The 22,416-nt window shown below is 37.9% G+C and overlaps 1 protein-coding gene across 1 annotated transcript in view; it reads right to left on the bottom strand.

Annotated features, from left to right (window-relative positions):
* The window catches only part of ASXL2 (ASXL transcriptional regulator 2), a 131,482-nt gene that overhangs the window by 41,113 nt on the left and 67,953 nt on the right, over positions 1–22,416 (bottom strand). The window contains exons 3-4 of the mRNA XM_072767480.1: positions 10,731–10,839; positions 7,183–7,333 (exon numbers count right to left, since the gene is read on the bottom strand). Of these exons, the coding sequence (XP_072623581.1) occupies positions 7,183–7,333; positions 10,731–10,839 (260 nt within the window). The remainder of the gene's footprint in view (positions 1–7,182; positions 7,334–10,730; positions 10,840–22,416) is intronic.

The raw sequence follows: 22,416 nt of genomic DNA, 5'->3' as shown, positions 1-22,416 counted from the left end.
ATATCTCTTAACCGCACCCCCACTCCTTTAAAAACAGCCCTCACCCACGACCTCATGCATATAGTCTCTTCTTTGCTGTCCTGCCTGCTGCTCCCTTGCAGTGTATTCAATAAACTTCTATCTCCTTTGTTCTGCCTCCGGTGAATTCTTCTGACTACCAGCACCACCAGCTTCCACCTGGATTGTCGATCCACATTTGGGGGCCTCCATCCAATTAGGAGAAATATCACAATAAATAACAGTAAGTAGAAAAACAAATCAAAATTAACATATTTAGAGGTGCCTGGGTGGCTCAGTCATTTAAGAGTCTGCCTTTGGGGATCCCTGGGTGGCTCAGTGGTTTGGCGCCTGCCTTTGGCCCAGGGCGCGATCCTGGAGTCCCGGGATCGAGTCCCACATCGGGCTCCCGGCATGGAGCCTGCTTTTCCCTCTGCCTGTGTCTCTGCCTCTCTCTCTCTCTCTCTGTGTGTGTCTATCATAAATAAATAAATCTTAAAAAAAAAAAAAAAAAAAAGAGTCTGCCTTTGGCTTGGGTCATGATCCCAGGTTTCTGGGATTGAGCCCCGGGTGGGGCAACCTTCTCAGCGGGGAGCCTGCTTCTCCCTCTTCCTCTGCCACTCCCCCTAATGTGCACTCCCACTCTCTCTCTCTCTGGTAAATAAAATTTTAAAAATATTTTTAAAGAACCAAAAACTAGCATATATAATGAACTGGAATTTATTTTTTTAAGATTCTATTTACTCATTTGACATAGAGAGTAAAAGTACACACAAGCAGGGGGAGTAGTAGGCAGAGAGAGAGGGAGAAGCAGAACCAGGTTGCCCCCTGAGTAAGGAACCTGATGCTGGGCTCCATCCCAGGACTCTGGGACATAAACTGAGCCAAAGGCAGATGCTTAATCATCTGAGCTACCCATGTGCCCAGTGAACTGGAATTTATTCATTTTATTTTTTATTTTTAAAAGATTTTTATTTATTTATTCATGAGAGATACAAAGAGAGGCAGAGACACAGAGGGAGAAGCAGGCTCCATGCAAGGAGCCCTATGCGGGACTCAATCCTGGGACTCCAGATCACCCCCTGAGCCGAAGGCAAATGCCCAACCGCTGAGCCACCCAGGCATCCCTGAACTGGAATTTAAATAAAAACTTGAAAGAGGGCAGCCCAGGTGGGTCAGTGGTTTAGCTCTGCCTTTGGCTGGGGGCATGCTCCTGGGGTTCCAGGATCGAGTCCCGCGTCGGGCTCCCTGCATGGAGCCTGCTTCTCCCTCTGCCTGTGTCTCTGCCTCTCTCTCTCTTTCTTTGTGTCTCTCATGAATAAATAAATAAAGTCTTTAAAAAATAATAATAAAAAATTTGAAAGAAAAATAAAAATTTTTAATTTTATTTTTTAAAAAAGCTAATATATTAACTTAGATTTTTTTTAAAGATTTTATTTATTTATTCATGAGAGACACAGAAAGAGAGGCAGAGACACAGGCAAGAGGGAGGAGAATCAGGTTCCATGCAGGGAGCCTGATGTGGGACTCGATCCCAGAAACCTGGGATCATGCCCCGAGCCAAAAGCAGACACTCAATTGCTGAGCCACCCAGGTGTCCCTATTAACTCAGATCGTAAGTGGACAAGAGGATGAAACCAACAGCAAAAATTGTATAAACAAAGATTTTGTTTCTCTTGGTACATGGCTATGAAAATTTGAAAGAGTCTGCAGGGTTGCTATTCTCTGATCCATACATATACATTTTTTTTTTTAAAGATTTTATTTATTTATTCATGAGAGACAGAGACGTAGAGACACAGGCAGAGGGAGGAGCAGGCTCCTTGGGGGGAGCCTGATGCAGGACTCAATTCTGGGACTCCAGGACCACACCCTGAGCCAGAGACAGCCACCCAGGCATCCCCATACTACATTTCTTAATTCTCCTAAGAGATTACTTTATGTACACCAACACCCTATAAATAATGGAGACTAGCACTAAAAATTAACAGTCTGATCTCTACTTCTTTCTCTTTTTTTCTCTTTACAAATCTTTTCCATCCACTTATCTTCATATGACCTTCTGAAACACGCTTCTACCTTCCTGTCTTTATATATGTTTTCTTTCCATGATACATCCTGTCTTCCTTGGAGATTATATTCCCAATATATTCTATAGCTCAGGACACTTGGGTGGCTCAGTGGTGTCTCTGCCTGTATCTCTGTCTCTGTCTCTCTCTCTGTCTCTCATGAAAAAAATAAATAAAATCTTTTAAAAAAAATTCTATAGCTCACACAATACTTACTTACCCAGGTAAAGTTAACAATTCTCTAATGCTGCTATAACATGACACATATATAAACACTTGTTATTAAAGTCCTTTGCTAACTATCTGCTTCTTTTTCTATACTTCTAGATATGGATGGGGCCTGCACCTTATTTAAATTGGTTGCCCCAAATACCTAGCAAATAGTATATAGCACTGGAAAAAGAAAGTGTGGCAAGCAGTCTAGAGATATTTCTTTGGTTCTGTAAATAAACTAACTGCCTAAATAATACTGCTTCTCAGGATTATATCCTGATCTCCTGGTCTTCAAATATGGACTGCTCAATGCTTAAAAGCTCTCTTTATTTAGGAACATATGTAGTATCTGATTAGAAACAAAAATGCTTGTTTTCATATAAATACACAGACCTAATAAAATATTAACAAATTCTTTTTTATTAAATATTAACAAATTCTAATCAAAAATCAAGTTACTTACTATTTGATTTAAAAAGCAAAACAAACAAAAACCCAACAGCCTAGTAAAGAAATGAGTTTTTAAGCTTACAATTATTTTCTGAAAAATATCTAAAACAAATTTTAGAACTTGAGGCTTGAACTTACGACCCTAAGATCAAGACCTGAACTGAGATCAAGAGTCAGAGTCTTAATCAACTGAGCCACCCAGGGCCCCTAGAACTTGAGGCACTGAAAGCCAGTTTTATATAGTTTACTGAAGTAGTTTCAGGTTGCTGAACAATTAGTATTACCCACTGAGTATACATTCAGAAGGAACTACTTTTCAGATATATTACAGCATTGAGAATTTTCCATTTCAATGGATGACTATTACACTGAACAAGGTCAAAAGGATAGATTATCCATCTTAGATGTCTTTGAATTGAAGACTTTAGTAATTCTTGACTGAATATTTTATGTTTCCTGAAGATATTCAATGATTCCCTCTAAAATATTAGAGATACTACCAGAAATAATGAAGCAGTAACATCAAAATTGAAGCTTAGTTTTTTCTATAGTTGAAGAATTAATAGCTGAAAGACTGATTAACAATTGAAGTATCAAAAATTGTTCTAATCTTCACAAATAGTAATCATCTTAAAGGAGAGTTTTTATTTTCACCATAGTCTGTTTTTTGAGGAATTTCATTTCCAAGAGTTAACCGACTGTTTTAGTTTTTAAGTACCTTCTTCCAACACCAACTGCAGGTTGCCGCTACTGATGAATATTCAAACAATCTCCTAATCAAAGATGGAGAGGCCATACCTGGACACCTTTTCTTGCTTCTGGGTAACCTACCTATCCAAGTACTAATAGTGGAGACATCTTTAATACATGACAGAGCTAAAACCTCTGACCCAGCCACCAACCAACCACACCACAGAACAAAGACAGCATCTCTCTGAAAGATCTCTCTCCACAAAAGTTAACTTTGTCAAAGGAGCTGTTCTCCCCAGGATATTTTTTAAAGGAGACATTTCTATATCTAGTCATCCCCATTCAGTAAACTTATATCTAGAAATGATATTAGAGGGCAGGCAGGTCTTTGGTATTTGAAATAACTCCAAACATAGTAGTTATCAAATTCCTGATTTAAAATAGTTTTGAACAAGCAAATAAATTAACATTCGATCATGCCCCAGGAAAGAACTAGTAATTCCTTGTAAGTAAAAAGGTATATTTTACATAATTAATTTTTTTAAGATACTTAAAAAGCAGGCCAAAATTTAACAAAACTTTTCTCTATCAGAAGATAAAAATAATCCTCCTTCTATCATTGCTTCATGCAGCAATATTTTATATTTTATCTTGGGGAAAAGGCAGAGACTTTGCTTAGCTACGGTCCTACAAAAAAAGCAACAGAAAAAGTTGATTTTAATCTTTTTTTCTGGATTTATTTCACCTTACCTTGACTTGGAATTCCATAAAGCTCTTCTCTGAACATTGTTTCCTGTCTGACAATTAGGAACCAAAACTGTGAACTTCTAAGTTCTTCCACTTTATGGAAGAACTTGGAAATCAATAAACTAGTTTTGATATTGGACTGAATTTCAAAGTTCTGTTCTCTGTTCCTATTTGGCTGAAAGGTATACCTATTATCAAGAGAGTTTCTATCGATTTTCAACTAGAAGTATCAGTTTTGCTGTCAGAGCTCTTTATTTTTGTACATAAAAGGAAGTGGGTTTTGATACTATCTCAATGTTCTTCCTGTCTTACAAAGCTTTTGAAATAAAAGTGATGTCAGATTGAGAGTAAAAGCCCTAAATAAGAAAAAGGAATAAGCACAATTACTTAGCTTTACCTTTATTAATAACTATAACTGATTTAGAACTGCCCTGTTGCCCTATCACTGCTACCTACAAATTTTCCACGTCAATTTACACTGGGCTACGAAAACATTCACAGATTATGTAACATATACCTAAAAATTTACGTATCTATGCCACATACCTATGTATGACCCATGAACGAGAGAAGCACATTCTATTAGAAACTAAATCATTCTTCATTGTGGGTAGCTCAGCAAAGGGTAAACATGAATCCCATATGACATCATTTGCACCTTTCCCTTTCCCTTCCAAACAGCATATATAGTCTGTCCTCAGTTTAATAGACTACCTATCATCAGAAAAGATCTTTATAGAACATCTCATCTTAATGTAAATGGAGAGTAAATATTCAATAATGTGATAATTTCTAGAAGAGGAATGAGTACAAAGGCATGACAGAATAGTTTATCTGGACCACAATTCCGAATTCGCTCTTACTTTGCTGTTAAATATCTTCTATTATGGGCAGCCCAGGTGGCTCAGCGGTTTAGCACTGCCTTCAGCCCAGGGCATGATCCCGGAGATGCAGGATCGAGTCCCACATCAGGCTCCCTGCATGGAGCCTGCTTCTCCCTCTGCCTGTGTCTCTGCCTCTCTCTCTGTCTCTGTCTCCCATGAATAAATAAATAAAATCTTAAAACTCTATTAACCTACTGACAATGCGATTCTACTGTTAGTTCTTAGATCTTCCTGTATCACAGTACATTCACCTTAATTTCTCAGAGATTGCCTTTAACAAACATGTAACGTTAACAAACACATAACAAACAGCTACTACAGCATGTATGGCTACTGAAAAGTGAAAAGGAATGACCCCAAGACCATGATTCTGTTCCCAAATTTGCTAGTCTGGCCTACTTAGTTACTGATTTCTCTGTTTCTAGCCACATCTTGTTGGAAATTATGAATCTTGCTGTTTCTCTTGCTTGATGATTTGGCTTGGTTCCTAATCTTAGATCAATAACTTCCAAAATTAAAAGTTTAAACTAGGTGGGGCACCTGGGTGGTGCAGTTGGTTAAGCATCTGACTCTTGGTTTCAGCTCAGGTCATGATCTCAGGGCTGTGAGATCAAGCCCTGTGACTGGCTCCATGCCCAGTGTAATAAGTTGGCTTGGGATTCCTCTGCCTCTCCTGTTTGTGGGCTCTCTCTCTCTAAAATAAATAAAAATAAATCTTTAAAAAGAAAGAAAGAAAGAAAGAAAGTTTAAACCCCAGACAAGCAGGAAAGATAGAGCTCTTAACACTTTTGGCTCCATTCTTCCAAAAAACATCCTTAGTGGACTCTGAGGAATGTAGGGCCTGGACCACACCTCCTTTCAATCATCACTACTGATTTTAATATATGTAAATCTCTCAAGAATACTGGTCACAGGTACTAACTTTATCTTGACTTTATTCTATTTGTTCCTAACACCTGAGGTCTGGGTTACTCTCCAAGTAATTGTGATCTTAAAGCTAAAATCCTCTTATAAAATTTGCCCAAACTGCATGTGTGGTAGCTTTACCAGAGAACACAAATGATGTCACCAATTATCTTAGTTCCCTCCAGGAGTAGCACACACATGAATGCAGGAATGGTAATGAATCAGACTATTTTTCTGATACAGTTCCACATCAATAATTCCAAAGGCACTTAAAATTAATGAATCAAGTATTCCCACAAACATAACTCTATCTTCTAGATCTAAGGACAGCTCATGTCCGTAACACAAACCTAAGAGGATATCCAGGCTAGGGAAATTCTTGGATGTCATTTTGTTCTAGAATACCATGACATTAATCCTTGTAAAGGAATCATCAGGAGTTGATTTAAATCTGCTCTGCCATGTATAGCTAAATTTATAAAAACTGAGGTAAAAACAATTTGCCCTCTTCAAGAAGACTCTGACAAGAAGCTATGAATAATTAGCAAGAATAGGTAATAAAATGTATCCTTTTTGTTTTGTTTTTTGTTTTTTTAATAAAATGTATCCTTAAGTGGAAAATCCATCCCAAAGAAGCTGCGGCAACAAAGACATTATTCTCTAAAAAAAAAAGTTTTTTGGGTAAGCTATAAAGCAGACACCAAGCAGAGGAGAGCAAAGAACAGCAGATTAAATTTAGTCTTTGCTAGTAGAAATGAAAAGCATTCTTTTCCTGGTTAAGTAGAGAGCTATTAGAGCAATAAGTGTTCAAGTTTAGAAGAGAGGATTAAAGAGGCAAGTAAGATGACAGCATCCTTCAAAAAGGCTAGGGATGACCAAGAGCTGAATATAAATAAACCCAGGTAAAACCTAGAGAGCTGTGTTATCCAACTGGTAGCCACTAGACACATGTGGCTATTTAAATTAAAATTTAAAAAGAATAAAAAATTCAGTTCCTTATTCAAACTGCCATATTTCAAGTGCTCTGTAGACTAGCTACTGGCCGTGTTAGGTTGGACAATACAGACACAGAACATTTCCATCATTGCAAGAAATTCTAGGACATTACCAATCTAGAGGGAAGGGAAAGAGATGAACTGTCCTGGGGTCTGAAAAAAGTGGAGCTACTAACAAGGGCTTTTGTCGTATAGCATTCAATACTTTATTGAGCGATCAGGTGGATTTACCTTTCCTTTTCCACCTGCTCTTTTTTCCCTCCTTGTTGCTGCCACCATCACTGCTGCTGCTGCTGTTCTCAGAACTCTGGGAATCTGACTGACCATCACTGCTTTCTTCTGAACCTTCTGATAGCTCTTTCACCCCATCCGGCACATCTTTCTGAAAATGTAGGCATCCAATTAGGATTAATCATTACCATTTCAGCAAATAGGAATTAAATTTTTGATATGCGTTATTGCAACTTAACTGTGCTGATTAATTTTTAATATTACAGGATTCAGTAGCAGAACCAGTAATCTATTTGGAATTCTTGTTATCTCTCTTCTTTGAGTCAAATTAGCTAATGTTTCTATCTACATCCAAAGATAAAAACTATACATGAAAATCATATGCAAGCATAATACAGAGGCTTAAATTAGAAAAAAAACTGGGTATATGTAAGTCCAAGTAAAGGAGAAGGTTTTCAGAATAAAAACACTATGCAGTAACAATTTTGTAAAAGATACATATAGTCATCATTCACAGATATGTATTTGTGTGTATGTATCATTAAGTATTGTGAATTGAGTTGAATCTGGATAGGGAGAGATAGTTCACTATTTGAGAATCTGATTCCTAAATATTGGTTAATAAGTAACAAGAGTCAAATACAAAAGGAATAATTAAAACAAATTTTTTTCTATTTTAAAATAAACTCTTAATGTGGGGCTCACACTTACAACCCCGAGCATGCTCTATTGACAGCCAGCCAGGTACCCTAAAAGGAATAATTTTTTATTAAACTCACAGGAATCTTTGGTTTCTAAACTGAATAGTGAGAATGTTAATCAGAATAGTGAGAATGTTAATGTTAAAGACACCTGTGTCAGCACAGTATGTGAGAGATACAGTAGGATAGGTGCAAGACGAAGAACTAGGAAATTAAGACTTTCTGGAGTTGAATTCTGGCTTTATCTTTTCCTAATTATACAATCTTGGTCAAAGTCTTAACCTCTTATGCCTCAGTTTCCCTGTCTATAACATGGAGATAATAATAATAGTACCTACCTTAAGAGATCATTCTGAAATTAAATGAGTTAAATGGAAAATACTTAAGAATAGTGCCTGGCATATAAGAACTCAAAATATATTAGCTACTATGTATGTATGTAGTATATAAAAATATACACATGTAAACAAACACATTAGTGAACTTAGAAGTTATAGAACTATGGATAGTTCTTTTTTCCCCTCAATAGATTTTTTATTTTCCTACACTTTATAATCAGATAAAAAATAATTCTGATATGTGACTCTCCTTCCTACAACTGACACATTATAGGCAAGATAATAACCTGTGATCTAGTAAGGAACTGTTACTTCCCACTTATGTCTATATCTTAGTGCTATTTCTCTCTAAGCCATTTCTGATGTTGTATACTTTCTTAAAAAATACACAGCCCATATTTTTCTATTCTTTCCTTCAAAATGTGGAACAACTTTTACAGTTAGTTGCCAGGCAGACGTCCTGACCTGTAGGTTCAACAAGTATTTTAAGTACAAATATAACTCTTCTTGAGCTTAAACCTGTGACCCCTTGCAGATCAACTGGTCAACTATGAATGCCCCGAATCTCAGAATCATTTCACCCCTCCCTTTTGCCCATTCCATAGTATATATTTTATTTCTCTAATGTCCCTTGCCCCAATTATCTCTTACAAACAATCCCTGATTTACCCTTAAATCTATCCAGTTTGAATTATCTTCCTAACACAGATTTGATCACACTATTCTCCTGAAAAACCTCTGCCATCTCCTCAGCACTCTCCTTCCGCCTCCCCTCTCGCAAACTGCTAAGTCAGATTTTCAAAAGGCCTCCAAAATTGATCTTCACCGAATGCTTACTCCACCGCCAACTCCTTACCACACTAACCCACACACAGATGAAGGTAACCACTTCAATCTATTCTAGTTTCAAATCCATTCTGGATCCTTCTATGCCTTTGCTTAAGTTAGTTCCTTATCCTGAAGGCCCTTCCCCCCATTAGTTATCTGCTAAAGTTCAACTCAAACATTTTAAGTTAAAAAAAAAACAAACAAAAGCTTTCTAGACCCCCTTATTCAAAATTAATCTTTATTTCTCTACCCTATGACAATGCCTTATAGTACTTTATATCACAGTACATTTTGTCAGTATGTAATTACTTCAATAACTATGCGAGCATCGAGAGCTCAGGGACCACAGTTTATTCTTCTTTATAGTCTTTACAGTGTCCAGCATTGAGTAGGCATTTAATTAGTGTTATTAACAATACAGAAGGTCTAGAACAGCTAGAACCTTAAAGCAATGCAAAAAGCTCCCTGTGAGAATAGAGCCCTGTAATCATAAAAAGTTTAACAAAGTGAATAAGGAAGTATTATAGGTAAATTAGAACTTTGTAATGTTAGTGGGCTACTACAACCACTGAGCATAGTGTTGACTACAGCTGAAAGCTAAAAAGAAGGGAAAGAGTCCCACATACACATCGACAATAGTCAGTGTATGCCAAGCATTAATTCTCCTTCTGTTGATAATTTCCTTTGGCAAACAATCCCTTTCCTGAATTCATCTGGCAGAGGGCTTATCCTCAACCTCACATCAAGAGTGATCGTGAACCTATGTATAGCCAGTCAGAAGACTCAATGCATTTGGCAGCGATTATTCAGTTATAGGCACATGGGCCATGCCAAACCAATTAAGCCACATCAGAATTAACTGAAGTGCTCCCACTTTAGTTCTTGCTTTTCTCTCCAGATTTACATCCTGCAGAGTGGGGGTTGACAGTGAAGTCATGTATGATAGGAGACAGCCTGCCTGAGAATGAAGACAAAAGAAAGCAGAGATCAATCCCTGATGATATCATTTGAACTCCTGGGTCCAGACTCTGTTTCCTTAGAATCTACAGTTATATGAACTAATAAACTCTGTTTTCATCAAGCTCATTTGAGTTGGTTTTCTGGTTTGTAAGTGAAGGGACACTGAAAGTCAAGTGTCTTCTCGGTGCCAGAATTAGAAATCAGCAAGGCTGGTATGGTAAAAAGAACATGAGCTCAGGAATCCAGTCAGATGTGGGTCCATATTCCAGTTCTTACACTATCTGGTGAACACTAAACAAGAAAATCAAATCTTCTGAACTTGGGCTTTCTCTATTATAAAGAAAGAAGAACCACAGCTCTGAACTATAATGGAGAATTAAATAGCAATTTATAAAGCATCAGGTCTGTATGCTCCAAGTTAACACTTATTATTCAAATGTTGTGAGGTCCTTCAAAAAGTCACTGGAAGTCATTTTCAGTTCATCCTTTCAAGACAGTATTATCATAAAGAATAAAAAATAGTTACTTCTCTAGTCTACCCACAGATGGCCACAGATTAGAATAAAAATGTACAGGATACAGAGTTGAACATATTACATATTACCTTTTCCTAAAAATGAGCTCTTCAAGAACAGAATTCTGTGTCTATGATACAAATATCATTTAGACATAGTCACTTCTTATTTTACTTTATAAATGATGCCTTAACAAAAATATTTACCTTCAAAGTATATACTCCCATTCTACCTGGAACTTTATAGAAGATGCCCTCTTCACCTCGGGAGTTTGTGTGCAGCATTGCATTCAGGCACGCAAGAGGAGAAGTCCCACTGCAAAAAAACAAAAACAAAAACAAGAGGAACACAATAATTAGTTTCTATCTCTGAGTATCTTATTGTAACACTGACATAAGATAAAATTAACTGATCAACATCATTTGACATAAACACATTTTATAAACTATAAAAAGTCTAACAAACTACAGAGAGGCTGCCATAGAGAAAATAGATATAAAATTCATCCCCATATATATGAAGGAAAAATAATTCTTTCATTTTCTTAATCCTGATCTAATATCTAACATGTAAGAAAACATGTATCTTACAGAAGTCTTACAAATATATTTTGTGAATATTGTATTTCACTTACAATTTTGTCAATTATACCTCAATAAAGCTAAAAACAAAACAAAACAAAACAAAACATTCTCCTTCATTTAACACAAGTTTTACAGGTCCAGAAGTAAAACAGGGGAAGGAAAGAATATACATACAGATCCAAATAAACAATATTAGTCTCCTTAAAATATATATATATTTTATATATATAAAAATCTCTTTGCAGACTACTGCAACACACTAAATCTGAGGTATGAAATGAACACATTTCTATGGTCTCTTGTATTTATTTTTTATATTTTTATTGATATAACTGACATATAAGTTATATTAGTTTCAAGTGTACAATAGTGATGTCACACACACACACACACACACACACACACACACACAATCGTCTCTTGTACTTAGACCTAACACAGTATCATTTAAAGAAGTATAAAGTAAGTTTTGGAATATTTATCTTCTATGTAGCACCTTGGTTAAATGTTTACTAATTCCAATATACATTTACCATATTTCTAGAGTTTTAGGAATATAATAAATTGTCTGTAAAAACTATAATTATTTTCCTTTCTGTTATCACATCTTATTTTCCTATCTTTTTGTACTTATCTAACATAACAAATAGCAATTTAATGGAAGATGTAAAAAAAATTTTATTTTAAAGCAATTATAGACTCACAGGAAATTGGAAAAATAGTCCCATGCATATGTCACCCAGCTTCCTTCAGGAGTAACTAAAGTAGTAACTTCCTTCATTATAACTATAGTACTAAAAAATCTTTTCCTCAGATCTGAGGGATAAGGCAGCTTATCTGAACATTTCCAGCAGTTCTCCCTCTCAGTTCTCTGCTGGTAACACTCAATAACCCGAATAAGGCTACTAGAAGAGGCTGCCAGTTATCCTGGGAATACTCAATGATAGGAGTTCTCTGTGGGGTGAGCAGGACCATGGTTCATTGCCTTCTGGTATTTGTGAAAGTGTTGAGGGTCAAAAACTGTAAAGACGATGGAGGGCAACCAAGAAAATTTTTTTTTTTAATTTTTGCTAAAGAAAGTATTGTCTTCAGTTTGATTCTTATAGATATTTTTATATAATTTGGAATTTCCATCTTAAAAATATGCATAATGCAATCTAGTCAGAATCCCAAAGTTCATATCAAATAAATATATAAGAAATTTCTGGGGGAAAAAAGATGGAAGCCTTGTTATGAAGATATTAAAATGTATTCTAAGCTACTATTATTGAAGCAGTATGCTTCTAGGACAGGATAAATAGACAAATGAACACCCTGGACTGCTACTAGAATAAAATTCAGAAACAGATCATAATAAATGTAAAAGGTGCAATTTCTGTACCTTTGTACAATTCTGCACCTTTCTCTATGATCTATGTAGTAGGAAGGAGACAGAGTCATGACCTGGTCACCTGTGGTTTTACTACCTGGCATCTACTTGAACCCTCTTCTGGAGACAATACCTAAAATTTCCCATGAAACATTATCCCCCTTCTCATCCTCATACAGGTGGTTGAGACAGAATTAATCCCATGCGCATCACAGGTATAAGTCCAAACTGTTAAGTCACATTTCCTGGTATAAAAAGCCAATCAGCATTTCTGTGTACACCCCATTCCCCACCCCACAGGGAAAGATTCAGGAACAGACACATGACCTAATTTGGGGCAACAATCTAAGGAGCTATTTACTTGGGCACTTAAGAAACTTGCTCTGCTGAAAAGCTTCAGAAAGACCTTCTTTCTCTTCCCCTGAGCAGTAAGAGGAAGTAATGCCTAAAACTTTTAATCATGTGACCATCAGGAAAGCATCTGGGATTGGGGTAAACACCACACGGGACAAAGGAAGTGTTGGGTAAGAATTACAGGGAAAAATACACCCCAAAAGGCACTAAACTGAAAAAGGAAAAAGGGAAACAGCAATAATTTTAGCAATATTACTTTGTCACTCTATCAAGCCTTGCCTCAAGCCACTCCTACCTTTGGAATTGCTGAGGTTTCAAAGTCATAAGCAACCAAAAGAGTCATGAATAAAACAGTTTATGTTAAGTAGTGCTGGAATAGCATGTTATACATCTGAGGAAAAGAATTCTCACAGTAAAAAAAAAAAAAAAGAATTCTCACAGTATATCCAAAACACATTCCAAATGGATTAAAGACCAAAGAGTAAAAAGTAGAAAATATTAAAAGGAAAATAGGGGGTGCCTGGGTGGCTCAGTGGGTTGTCTGCCTTCGGCTCAGGTTATGATCTCAGGGATCTGGGATCCAGCATAGAGTCCGCTTCTACCTCTCCCTTTGCCCCTCCCCCCTGCTCATGCTCTCTCAAATAAATAAAATCTTAAAATTAAAAAGGAAAATAGTATATAACCTGCTAGATGGATAAACCTTTCTAAATAAGAAAGAAAACCTAAGAACCACAAAAGAGAAACACATTGACTACACAAAAATAAAAAAGCTCTACGTAGGATAAAAACAAAATCAACCAACTTTCTATGGAAAGTATATGAAGCTGCGAATCCCTGGATGGCTCAGCAGTTTAGTGCCTGCCTTCGGCCCAGGGCGTGGTCCTGGAAAGTATATAAGGCTGAAATAGGAAACTGCAAAACATATGGCAGACAAAACAATGAATAGCCAGCTTAAGACAGCTGCTTTTAGGAAAATACTAACAATTAAAAACTAGATAAAGGATATGAATAATTGTAAAACATGCAACATAAATGGTCACTAGAACACATGAAAAGAAGCCCAAACTTATCAAGTTTGGGGGAAAATAATTAAATCAAGATACCATTGATCAGACTGGAAGAAAGCAAATGAATCCAAGTCTTAGTTAACAGTACTATGCTAACATCAAACGCCTGGATTTGATATTATACTATATTTATAATGATGTTACCACCAGAGGAAGCTGGGTAACATGTGCATGGACTTTTTCCAATGTCCTGTGAGTCTATAATTACATTAAAATAAAAAACAGGGGTGCCCGGGTGGCTAAGTCAGTTAAGCATCTGACTTCAGCTCATATCATGACCTTGGGATCCTAGGACTGAGTCCCTCATCAGGCTTCTCTCTCTCTCTCTCTCTCTGTACCTTCCCGACTCTGCTCATGAGTACACTCTCTCTCGCACTCCCTCTCAAATAAATAATCTTTAAAGATAAAGAAATTATTAAATAAAAAAAAACACAAGTGAATTGATAAAATCCATTGCTGGTATGGTTATAAAAGCAAGTGAGCCCTCTAACAGATTGCTGACAGAACTAAAAACTGCTGCCTTCCCCACTCCATCTCAATTTTGGTTTAGTGAAGTATCATGAAAAGTATCCATTGAAATGAAAAAATATTAGGGCCCAGTGATCCAACAATTGAATTCTATCTATCCTAAAAAAATAAGGTTACAAGGACTTGCAGCCATATATGGAAGGATCATACCCAGCAGTGTTATAAGTTAAAGCACAGAAAATGACCAAAGTCCATTAATAAGGGAATGGTATGTTAATAAAGTAACCAAGAGGACATGATCAATAACAACTACATTAACAACAAAAGAAGTGCTAAATTCTAGGAAGCATTCTGTTTAGCCCTCACATCAATCCTTTGAGGCAGGCAAAATTGTTAGGCCATTTTTATAAATGAAAAAACTTAACATATAAGGGTGTTAAATAACAAAACCATATGATTAGTAAATGATGAAACCAAGATTCCAGTAAGAAAGAAAACAGAAGCAGAAAAAAGACTGCTTAAAAAGAAAATAAGACCAAGTGAAAAAACATGTTATCTGTAGTTCAATAATCCATCTGGTACAAGTTTGCCCCATCTAATAGTATTCAATTCCAGTATTATGTGCCCACTCTGTTTAGGCCAATAAGCTAGGGTCTGTGTGTAGGCCCAAGGAAGAATTCTTACCTAGCTCAGAAAAGGAAAGATAGATAAGGGAACAAAGCCACAGCACACTGTAATCAGTGCTATAAATAGGCCTACAATCCCTGACCCAAAATACTTAAGGTCAAGTGTTTTAGGCATAAAAATCTTTTGAATTTTAGAAAAGTAACATGATATGCCATCTATTATGTAGCACCATCAGAAGGATTAGGGACAGCATCCCATAACCTAACACATTAAAACATAAATATTTACACTAAATCAGATACACTAATAATATATGTAGTTTTATGTCAGTTTAGCAGAAGTGCTATTATCAAACAAGTTTTGATACCAAATATATGAAAAAAATTCTTTCAAGCATTTAAGATTTTGGAATGATAGAATATAGACTGCAGATCTATATATTTAAAGTACTTTAGGGGTGCCTGCCTGGCTCAATCTATGGAGCTTCTGACTCTTGATTTTAAGGTTGTGGTTTGAGCCCCATCTTGAATGTAGAGATTACTTTAAAAAGAGAACAATAAAGTACTTTAACTCAGAGAAAGAAACAAATAATGTGATCTAGGATCTAGTACCCAGAACCCCCCCAAAAACAAAACAAAACCCAACCAAAAACAACCCAACCCAAACCAAAAACTCCTTAAAGTAAAACCCAAGAAATGAAAGTAAATGACATACACATCTGGTAAAAATATGTGGCAAAAGTCACGTAAACACCATCATAATATTTTCCTTGAATATCTGGATATAATTTTCCTTTGAAGGAAATAAGGAAGTTTTGAATAACACACAAGATAGAACAATATACTGTTTCTTTAAAAGATTTATTTGTTTGTTTGTTTGTTTGTTTGTTTGAGAGAGCTCACACATGCAAGGAAGTAGGGGAAGGGGCAGAAAGAGAGAGGGAGGGAGGGAAGGAGGGAGGGAGGGAGGGAAGGAGGGAGGGAGAGAATCTCAAGCAAACTCCCCACTAAGCCACAAGCCCGACGCAGGGCTTGAACTCACAACCCCGAGAGAAATCAAGAGTAAGATGTTCAGGGCAGCCCCGGTGGCTCAGAGGTTTAGCACCACCTTCAGCCCACAACATGATCCTGGAGACCTGGGATCGAGTCCCATGTCGGGCTCCCTGTGTGGAGCCTGTTTCTCCCTCTGCCTGTGTCTCTGCCTCTCTCTCTCTCTCTCTCTCTCTCTCTCTCTGTGTCTCTCATGAATAAATAAAATTTATTTAAAAGGGGATCCCTGGGTGGCGCAGCGGTTTGGCGCCTGCCTTTGGCCCAGGGCGCGATCTAAAAAAAATAACTTAAAAAAAAAAAAAGAGTAAGATGTTCAACCAACTAAGCCACACAGGCACTCCCGGAACACTGTACTGTTTAAAACAAAATTTTAGTTTTGGTTTTGGGAAAATATAAAAATCCAGCATCCTGGCAGTTTATTTTTACAAAAAATGGAAGCAATGGCAGAGAAGTACAATAGGCTACACTTCCCATAATGGCAGGAATAGATCTTCAAGGACAAAAACTCCAGAATTATATAATAAAATAAAAATAACTGAATAACTCAAAGAAACAGGTACCATCTAAATGGACAACAATACCCTGGTATTGAGGAGGGCAAAGTCAAGTGCAGTACAGTATGACGGAAGTCCTGACACCCAAAGCAGCTGAAGCAAAAACACTTCAAAAGATTCATAATTAGGGGATCCCTGGGTGGCTCAGCGGTTTGGTGCCTGCCTTTGGCCCAGGGCGCAATCCTGGAGTCCCGGGATCAAGTCCCACATCGGGCTCCCAGCATGGAGCCTGCTTCTCCCTCCTCCTTTGTCTTTGCCTCGCTCTATGTTTATCATAAGTAAACAAATCTTTTTAAAAAAATGTCATAATTATCATGAGACAATGAAGCTTCTAATTTTTCTTATCCATGCTCAAGACAGCAGAGTTGGGGAGGAGGGTCAGGAAAGGAACAAGTGCAATGCAGTAATTTTAGGCTAAATCTATCTCATGTAAGGAAATACGGTAAGATGTTTCATACACAAGTCCCAAGAACAGAAGTAACTTCAGTTATACTGTCAATGGCCTTATTTAATCCTCTTTGCGGAAAAGTGGTTACTCACCAGTGGCAAGTAGGGCTAAAGACCTGAGGTTTGTAATCACACTGCTCAGATGAAGCATTAAATACAGTAATTAATGGGGGTCCCTGGGTGGCTCAGATGGTTAGGCGTCTGCCTTCAGCTAAGGTCATGATCTCCAAGTGCTGGGATAAAGCCCCACATTGTGCTCCCAGCTCAACAGGAAGCTACCTACCTCTCCCTCTTCCTCTGCCTCTACTGCTCCCCATGCTTGTGCTCTCTCTCTCTCTCAAACGAATAAAAATCTTTTTTAAAAAGTCTGTTTCTCGGGCAGCCCTGGTGGCTCAGCAGTTTAGCGCCGCCTTCAGCCCAGGGCGTGATCCTGGAGACCCGGGATCGAGTCCCACATCGGGCTGCCTGCACAGAGCCTTGCTTCTCCCTCTGCCTGTGTCTCTGCCTCTCTCTCTCTCTCTCTCTCTGTCATGGATAAATAAATGAAATCTTAAAAAAAAAAAAAAAAAGTCTGTTTCTGAGCAGCCCCAGTGGCCCAGTGGTTTAGCACTGCCTTCAGCCCAGGGTGTGATCCTGGAGACCCTGGATCGATTCCCATGTCGGGCTCCCTACATGGAGCCTGCTTCTCCCTCTGCCTGTGTCTCTGCCTCTCTCTCTCTCTCTCTCTCTCTCTCTCTCTCCCCGTGTGTCTGTCATAAATAAATGAATAAAATCTTTAAAAATTTTTTAAAAATAAAAATTAAATTAAAAAGTCTGTTTCTTAGTTTGCCTCTCATAAAAATAAACAAACAAACTAATGAAAGGGGACAGCCCCATGTAGCAAAAAGAGCCAGACTTAGATATTCACACCCATCTGAATTCAGATCTGATAGTGGCCATGGGCGAATCACTTTAAATACCTTTAATCTTCATTTTCTCCTCTGTAAAATGGATGTAATACCATCTACTTTGTAATCTGCATAGATTACAGATAATATATAAAAGTGTGTCAGAGGAGATATTCAGTAACTGTGATCATTACCCCAACAACTTGCCCCTCTGGCCTAGTCTCAAAAAGTTTTAGTGTTTCTTTCTTTTTTTTTTTTTTTAAATTTATGATAGTCACAGAGAGAGAGAGAGAGAGAGAGAGAGAGAGAGAGGCAGAGACACAGGCAGAGGGAGAAGCAGGCTCCATGCACCGGGAGCCCGATGTGGGATTCGATCCCGGAGACCGGGATCGCGCCCTGGGCCAAAGGCAGGCGCTAAACCGCTGCGCCACCCAGGGATCCCAGTTTTAGTGTTTCCTATCTCAAGTGAGAGTAAATTCACCTTCACCCTCAATTCTCCACCCCGAAGCCAGGGGTAACTTTTAAAAACAAATATGAGGGATCCCTGGGTGGCGCAGCGGTTTGGCGCCTGCCTTTGGCCCAAGGCGCGATCCTGGAGACCTGGGATGGAGTCCCACATCGGGCTCCCGGTGCATGGAGCCTGCTTCTCCCTCTGCCTGTGTCTCTGCCTCTCTCTCTCTCTCTCTCTCTCTCTCTCTGTGACTATCATAAATAAATAAATAAAAAATAAATCCTTTATAAAAAAAAATAAAATAAAATAAAAACAAATATGATCATGCCACTTTGCTGGGCTTAACATTCACCCATGTGGAACACCTGGGTGGCTCAGTGGTTGAGCGTCTGCTTTTGGCTCAGGTCATGCTCCTGGGGTCCTATGACTGAGTTCCGTATCAGGCTCCCCACAAGGAGCGTGCTTCTCCCTCTGCCTCCCTCTGTGTCTCTCAGTATAAATAAATAAAATATATATTTTTAAAATTCACCCATACTATCATAATGTTCTTAGAATCAAGTCCAGAATTATTCATATGACCTGATCCCGTGATCATTTTCCTACACCCTCTGCTCCAGCCTACTCTAGCACAACCTGAATCTAATAGTGAGAAAACATCAGACATACTCAATTTGAGGGACAGACTACAAAAGAGCTGGCCTGAACTCTTAAAAATGCCAAGGTCATGAAAGACAAAGACTAAAGAACAACTTCACATTAAAGGAGGCTATAAAGACACATGAAAATTAAATGCAAACGCAATGTGTGAGCCTGAATTAGGACGTTGGTGGAAGAATTACCAAATCCGAATAAAGCCTGTTGATTAGAGAGTAGTAATATTATATCAATGTTAGTATCCTGACTTTGAAAATATACTCTGAAGTGTTGAAAGGTGAATGGGGCATCATGTCTACAATTTATTCTGACATTTAAGAAATACAAATTACAATGATAAAGTATAAAACTTTAACATTTGGGGGATTTAAGCAAAAGTTACATAAAAAGTATTTTCACTACTTTTGCAATTTTCCTTAAAGTCTGAAATTAATATGTCAAACAAATACATAAGAAGCTAAAAGCATGCATTGTATGAGAAAACTACAAAAAGAATATGGACTAATGAAAAAGTGTAAGTACTGATAAATGCTACAATATAGATTAATTAACCTCCCAAACCACATGATTCCATTTATTTGAAATATCCAGAAATGATCAATATACAGACAGAAGGAAGACTAGGGTTTAGCAATGGGAACTTCTATTAACTGTAGACATGCATGAGTGATCTTATGGGGAGATGGAAATGTTCTAAAACTGCATTATGGTGATAGTTGCACAACCTAGTAAATTTACTAAAACTCACTGAATTGTATACTTAAAATGGGTGAAGTTTATAGAATGTATACCATATCTCAATAAACTTGCTTCTGTTCTTTAAAATGTCATTTATTAAAAAAAATAAAAAAATAAAATAAAATGTCATTTATTTTAGAGAGAGAGAAAGTGTGAGAGGGGGGTAGGGGCAAAGGCAGAGGGAGAAAAGGAATCTCAAGCTAACTCCATACTGAGCATGGAGCCTGACATAGGTCTTAATATCATGACCTGAGTAGAAATCAAGAGTCAGTTGTTCCATCAACTGAGACACCCAGGAGGACCAATAAAGCTACATTTTAAAAAAGACAATGTGGAAAAAAAATTAATCTGGTTTCTCATTCACTGAACATTTACAAAGAAGCTATCATGTAAACTCAAGGTAATAAGTGTTGGTGATATAAAAAGGGAAGCAGAGGTTTCTTAAGTATACATTTTAATGTAAAAATGGGGGGAGGGGGACACCTGGATGGCTCAGTCAGTTAAGCGTCTGACTCTTGATTTGGGCTAAGTTCATGATCTCTGGGTCCCTGAGATTGAGCCCTTAGTTGGGCTCCATGCCCAGTCTCTCTTTCTCCTTCTCCTTATTCCCCTGCCCTCACTGCTGTGCACGCATGTACATGTACTCTCTCTAAAAAAATAAATAATAAAAATAATGGGACTGGCACTGAGCAGAGCCAGATGACGTGTCTCTATTTCATAGTGCGTGCACACACTATACAATCATTTATGATTAACTGATATTTCCTTCCCATCAGAGAGATGAGGCAAGTTGGTACAAATTTTAAATGTGCAATAAAATAAAATTTTAATCATATTTGCAATTTTGCTATCAATTCAAGAACTGAACATAAGCATAAATAACTATATATATATAAACTATAAATAGGTCAGCCCTGGTGGCACAGCGGTTTGGCGCTGCCTGCAGCCTGGGGTGTGATCCTGGAGACCTGGGATCGAGTCCCACATCAGGCTCCCTGCATGGAGCCTGCTTCTCCCTCTGCCTGTGTCTCTGCCTCTCTCTGTGTGTGTCTATGAATAAATAAATAAAATCTTAAAAAAAAAAACTATAAATATAAAATTTACCATCTCAACCAGTTCTAAGTGTACACTTCACTTACACTTAAGTACCTTACCTTCACATTGTTTATACAACCGAGTGCTAGAAATCTTGCAAAACTTGGGCAGCCCAGGTGGCTCAGCGGTTTAGCACCGCCTTCAGCCCAGGGTGTGATCCTGGGGACCTGGGATCAAGTCCCATGTCAGGCTCCCTGCATGGAGCCTGCTTCTCCCTCTACCTGTGTCTCTGCCTCTCACTCTCTCTGTGTCTCTCATGAATAAATAAATAAAATATATTTTAAAAAAAATAAAGAGGGCAGCCCCAGTGGCTTAGCGGTTTAGTGCCACCTTCACAGCCCGGGGCATGATCCTGGAGCCTCGGGATCGATTCCCAGGTCGGGCTCCCTGCATGGAGCCTGCTTGTGTCTCTGCCTCCCTCTCTCTCTCTCTCTCTCTCTCTCTCTCTCTCTCTGTCTCTAATAAGTAAATAGAAATCTTAAAAAAAAAAAAAAAAAAAGAAAGAAATTCTATCTTTAAAAAAAAAAAAGATAGCTTGCAAATCTCAAACTCTATGCCCATTAAATACCTCTCTATCTTTCCCCTACATCCAACCCTTGGCAACCATTCTTCTACTTTCTGGCTCTATATATAGGACTCCTGTAAGTGGAATTACAATATTTCCCTTCTTGTGCCTGGTTTACTTCACTTACTACAGTGTCTTTTAAGTTCATCCATGTTGTAGCATATTAGATTTCCTTCCTTGTTAAGCCTGAATAATAGTCCATTGAATGGGGGCACCTGGGTGGCTCAGTGGTTGAGCATCTGCTTTTGGCTCAGGTCATGATCCCGGGGTCCTGGGATCAAGTCCCACATTGTGCTCCCATGGGGAGCCTGCTTCTCTTTCTGCCTATGTCTCTGCCTCTCTCTGTGTGTCTCTCATGAATAAATAAATCTTTAAAAAAAATACTCCACTGAATGTATATGCCACATTTTGTTCATCCATTCATCCATTAGTAGACATCTGGGTTGTTTCTGTCTTTTGCCTATCATGACTACTGCTGCTAGGAATATCGGGATCAATAGATCTATTCAAGTTCCTACTCTCAATTCCTTTGTGTATAGCCAAACTCAGGCTTGCTAGGTCAAATATAATCCTATAACTCTTACTTGTTCTTTACCATACTCTCAGGTATGCAACATCTACAGATAAGAATCAGACAAATCCACAGGTTGACCACGAGCTTCACTGGTCATCTCGTCCATTTACTACAGATGCTTATGACTCCTCCTAAAACATCATCAATAGGTAATCGTCCAGTCTGTCACACAAGCATATAAGGTGGTAGAGGCTAACTATGTCCTCAAGCATTTCCAGTTATTCATAAATTCTTCCTTAAGCTAAGCCAAGTTTGTCTCTTCCTAAAACTCCATGTTTAGTTTTGATTTTATGCTGGAAATCAGTGGCTATCATGGTGGAAAAATCTGTGATTTTCTGTACTTTGAATTTTCCTAAATGACCCTGCAATATTTATCTTTGTGAGTAGGAGAAAAAAATTTAACATTATT

This window comes from Vulpes vulpes, chromosome 8 (genome assembly GCF_048418805.1).
Source record: "Vulpes vulpes isolate BD-2025 chromosome 8, VulVul3, whole genome shotgun sequence".
In the NCBI taxonomy this organism is placed as follows: Eukaryota; Metazoa; Chordata; class Mammalia; order Carnivora; family Canidae; genus Vulpes; species Vulpes vulpes.
This window is presented reverse-complemented; position numbering and strand designations above follow the sequence as displayed.